The 5,591-nt window shown below is 30.1% G+C and overlaps 1 protein-coding gene across 2 annotated transcripts; it reads left to right on the plus strand.

The window, feature by feature from the left end:
- The first annotated feature begins 330 nt into the window (after positions 1-330).
- Positions 331-2,501, plus strand: LOC108564771. Of its 2 annotated transcripts, none has more exons than XM_017923884.1 (2): positions 331-758; positions 994-2,496. In XM_017923884.1, exon 2 carries the CDS (start codon positions 994-996, stop codon positions 2,272-2,274), a length of 1,281 nt encoding a protein of 426 aa, XP_017779373.1. In that variant the 5' UTR covers positions 331-758; the 3' UTR covers positions 2,275-2,496. The 2 variants fall into 2 exon arrangements, with proteins under 2 accessions (XP_017779373.1, XP_017779374.1); XM_017923885.1 differs by lacking the exon at positions 331-758 and adding an exon at positions 772-840 and having other exon boundaries at positions 994-2,501.
- The last annotated feature ends 3,090 nt before the right edge of the window (positions 2,502-5,591 follow it).

Raw genomic sequence — 5,591 nt, forward strand, 5'->3', positions numbered from 1 at the left:
TTTTCCATTGTATATAATTTACAAGAAGTCAATTATGTAAATAAAAAGAGGAAAACACTTTTTCTGAAACATGGAATTAATAAAACTTTTAAATTCTTGCTCTTCTATAGTAGAATGATTGAAACTTTGCGAAACATAAGAAATGTCTTAGATCTTCTTAAACAATAACTGGTGAGGAATCTGTAAAAATGATAAATGTTATACATAGTTTGTAAAATTGAATGGGAAATATGTCTTAGTCATATGTCAGGATTAATTATGCAGTAGTTTAATGTTTGATCTGGATAAAAAGTATGTGTCTGACAAATATGGAATGACGACAACATCGCAATGTCTGTGGTTTGGAAGGAGCGTGCGTAAAGTCCTAGAATAGAATTAGATTTTTCGCGCAGCCGAGCGAAAAGTCGCCTCCGCCACCGCTCGGAGTCCCAGATACTGTCCAAAGAGAAGAACCAGTTCCGCGAGATCTCATCCAGATGAACCGAAATGTAGGTGCCGTAACTGTAAATTGAAGACAAAAAGGAGGCAGAGCGAAGATTATGCGATTACATAACGCGCGCGATTGGTTGAATTCGAACGGGCTGCGTGTACCGCAAACAGTCGGTAGCCAATCGGATCGTCGCTACTCTCGGCTTTCCGGCCTTGGTAAATGCTCTTGCACGAGTTCAAGGATATTTTTATTACGAATACGCTGAAATAAAGCCTGTAAACAATTACATTACAAGTCGTCTAGCACGCGCAATAGACACATCTTCAAGGTAAGTCCAGGGAGACAGAAGCGCCAGAAACTTAACCACACACACTAACTTTTAATACTTGTACGGATTAACACTAACTAAGGCAAGACCAACAACATCCATTATTTATTTACACATAAAAACCTACCCATTCGTGGAACTAACGAATCATAATTAACATTAATTACGTTTGTTTGTTGCAATTCCAGTTGTTTATTCAATGTCATTTCATCCAATTGTTTTTATTTGTTCGTAGATGTCGAAATATCGGAACGAAAAATACCTGGACCTCTTCGAAAGCAAGGTCTGGTCCGACTGCACATTCATCATAGACGATGAGAAAATTAAGGCTCATCGGTTCCTTTTGGCTTGTACCAGTCCGGTTTTCGAATCCATGTTCTACGGCGATATGGCATCCAACGAAGTGATAATTGCAGACATCGACTCGGATATATTTAACAAAACCCTTCAATACATCTACACGGAGAAATTGTGCATTGAATCTGTTCTGGAAGCGTGGAATCTCGTCTACGTAAGCCAAAAGTATTTCCTGCTGGAGCTGCAAGCGCTTTGCACCACTTACATTGAAAATAATTTAAGTATTAATAACTTGCTGTTAAGTTACGAGTACGCGATGCTCTACAACCAAAAAGTGCTGTTGGATAAATGTTTGGACGATATCCTGTTATACTCCAAAGGTGTACTGCTTTACTCCAATTACCATCTGCGCGTATCGACACTTCTGTCGATTCTCAAAGCGGCTAAAGGTAATTCTACAAATCTCTTAATGTTGGCCATCAGTTGGGGTCTGGAGGAGTGCGCTATCCAGGGGATACCGTCGACAAAAGATAACATATACTCGCTGTTCAAGAAATACGGAATTCTGGATGAGTTGCACTTTAAGGAGTTCAAATTCTTCTATAACGACGGTATCTTCAAACCATTGTCCAAAGAACAAATATTCCTGCTAGAAAACATAGTGGAATTGTCACGTGAATTGTACATGGATTGTGGGATTCCGTTCGAGACGTCAATTTACAATAAGCTCGGTGATAAATGGAAACAGCCTCAATTTAAGTTGCGGATGGAGCTGAAAGACAGCCAGTGCTTGCCGATCTATCAAAACGAATTACTGTCTCCGACGGTGTACTGCAACAAGGATTGCTTGGTATTCGGGGTGGCGGTTTCAACGAAATCACAACCTGCTCACGTCAGGTCGAGTAGCTATATCGGAGGTGCTAATATTTATATTTACGTGAAACACGAGAAGAATTTGTCCCATTTGATTTTCCAGTATGAGAATCAAGAGAATTATCTACCCTACGGTGATATTCAGAGGATCACCTTTCCAGTACCTGTTTTATTCGAAGCGTACAAAGAATACTTGATTTGTATCGAATACGAGAAGGGAGAGTCCATCCTCCTCAAGTACATGTATAACAAACTGTACAAGAACAAAAGCGAATCGACTGTGATACAATTTATCGACGAGGGATGCGGATCTGTGTTAAGAGGATTATGCTTCTATGAAGTTTAAATTGATACAATTATTATTTTTTATATATACATATATATTTATTTATTTATTATATGATAAGTTACTTATTAATATTCACAAAGCCAGAAGAAAACCTCATAGGAAAGTATATTTAACATACGAGAATCAAACTTAAGTATTACATTTCTTCTTCAAATTTATTTGGGATGTTAATCAAATAATATAGAATTAAATATATTTCTTTTTTTATATCTGAATTAGTATTAAGAACAATTGACATTATTAAAATTGAAAGCAACGAATTGTCATACTTTATTTACAAAAGAATAAAACTACAAGACTATTAACAATTTTGTTTTATTTCCTATTATCAATTCAGGTAAAATAGAAAAATACCAATATTATTTCAAACAATTAAGTGACCAATTATTTTCATGAAATTACTAAATGTTTCGATGCATTACTCAGTTATATTTTACGGAAATAATTATAGTTGTATTGATTGCTAAATTATACATCTTGTAACAATAACAAACACAAGTTTTTCTCATAGTTGTTTACATTAGAAATGACGCAGAATACTTATTAAATAAACACGTAAATCAAGATAAATTCTTTAGCAGAATTGCATGAGATTACATTTCATTGTTAACTTTTGTATAATTTACTAAAATTACGTTTACATTTCTACTTAATTTTAATAAAATAATAACCACATATTTATTTATTTAAAGATGTTTTATTCGTTTAATAAATACAAGTCGTAATGCAATAAAAAATATATTCTCGAAAATTTATTATTTATTCGTGTCAAACAGACAAAAACGAATAGGAAGTATATAATTAACACCATTTAGCATTTTTTATTTTAATGATTTGACACAGATTTTAACGTCGCGAAGAAATTTAAATATTTAACCGTCATCTCTATCTTATAATTTCACTACTAAATATTCAAAAATAGAACATTTGCATATTCTGTTGACATGCAATATTATTGTGCAGCACGTAAAGCGGCTTGCAAAAGCTTTGGAGGTAATCCAAACTATTTATAGTCCATACACACTCAAGAATAATAAATAAAGTAAATTTAACTTTGCTTTTTTCTTCATTTACAAGATATGAACTTGAAATGGAAGCTATTGTAAATAATGTAATATTTACAATTGGCAGGATTTTGTAGAAATTTTTTTTTAAATAATATATATTTAAAAATGGAAAATGGAAAATAAAAACAGCTACTATGGTGTAGATGTAAATATAAATGTACTCAAGTGTAAATTTAGAAATATTTCGGTAAGCTTTATTTACATTGTACAAAACAAACATCATTTCATAAATGCTCTAAGTGAGTGTATTGTATTATAACTTATTTAAGCTTATTCAAAACTTATTGGGCCAAGGACATTTGAACACTAAATTAACCAAAACCAACACACAAAAGATAGATGGAACCTGTGGCCGATGGTCATTTAAGAGATTTAGAATAGGTACTAGTGAAAAAAAGAAAAGTAGAACCATCTGTTATTATATGTGCTTAAAAATTAATGTAATTACTTATTTTTACCGTAACTGGAATACAAGGAATGAAGAATTTTATATCAATCTGTCATTAAGAGAAGAATACTATATATCTATTGAAATTAAGATTTTTATCTTATTTTACTAGCGTCACATTCGAAATAATTAGTTTATTCAACTGTTTGCAATCGATTCAAAATCGTTTCTGTATAATAAATAGATAGAAATCAATAATCTTCTATTATCGATTACCAATTAGGGTAATTACCAATTTTAATTTATCCAGGTTCTCAGAGTCGCAGCAAGAAAATCGGCGAATGTGGCCGAATATCCAATTTGCAAGCCAGTCTCAAGAAATCAAACGATAAAATGTAATTTAAAATTAGTTTCTAGAGATAAACTTGACAAGTTGTTATCACAATTAACTATCATGTTTAAAAATACTACTTTCTAGTGATATACACAACATCAAAACCTTATCACGATTTATACAAAACAATAAACTCCAAAGTGTTAAAATGTTTTAACAAAATCCAAATGCAAAGGGTTAATTAAAGGATAATTTACAATAAATTCAACATTTTAAACAAAAATTAAGATTATCTATTGATTTAACTCTTTCAGATAACTGAATCAACATCGAATGGTATCCATTGACAAACCAACCAAATTAAAGGTAAATGTAAATTTTCTAGGCATGTTCAAAAGGTGGTATATAAAAACTGTACGTTTGCTATCAACAACGAAAACTATAATTATTGTTTGTTAATTACTATTTACAATTAAATTATTTGTGAAGAAAATATTGTCAAAAATAATTGAGAAATATTTAATTCACAGAAATAACAAAGTAAAAACTTAATACAAATACATATTTGTAAGTAAATTTATTAACCTTAACATTTAATTTTATTTCCACTTCTTCGACTTTGAAAATATAATGGATTGGAAACGCTTCGCTTCATGTAATTATTAAATTTTAAAATAAAATCCATCCTTGAAGATCCACAGTTTAATAAACTTACTTATATGTAAGGAATTTAAATTATCATGCTTGAATGAGTGAATATTAGATAACAATTCGTATGCACATATACAATTACCGCAAGTATTTACATTTATATAGCAGTATTTAATGACTATAAATATATTTATCAGTATTTTATCAGTGTATATATTTTTGTTTGTAATATTTTAAAGAAATGTACAATGGGATGATAAATTTATCTTGAAAGATAATAACTGTTCATAGCATTTCTATAAGTTTTACTTTTTGATTGAAATATAATTAGACAGTGATAAAAATCTATATTTTTTTTGTTATTTCCATAATTATTGTTTGATTATAAATTAATTATAACCAATAAATATGTTTAAATAAATGAAAATAAGTATTTAGTCAATGTTTACTCAATATATGTGTAAAAATATAGAAATAAATAAGTATGTATTATAAAAAACAATAACTTTTTGCCTAAAAAAAGCTAATTTATGAAGAATAATAATGTTATTGGTCTCAATTTTAAGCTAGAAAATGTGTTTGACAAATTTAGCGTTTTGATATTTTCATTGATGATGAATATTTTGTCTAATAAATATTTTAAAAATCTGTATATATTTTCAACAATTGAAAATGTTGAGACGCGACTGCAAAATGGAAAACCACCTGCTTCAGAAACTTTATTCTTAGAATGAGGCTATATTTTTAGATTGACTTGGATCGTCATCAAAATGCACAAAAGTGGGCAATAAAATGAACAAGGCAAGAGTTATAAATAAAAATAATATATTTAAATATAATTTAAGTTATAAAATAATATGAGAGGTACATAATT

Source organism: Nicrophorus vespilloides, unplaced genomic scaffold, assembly GCF_001412225.1.
Source record: "Nicrophorus vespilloides isolate i.1.1-1 unplaced genomic scaffold, Nicve_v1.0, whole genome shotgun sequence".
In the NCBI taxonomy this organism is placed as follows: Eukaryota; Metazoa; Arthropoda; class Insecta; order Coleoptera; family Silphidae; genus Nicrophorus; species Nicrophorus vespilloides.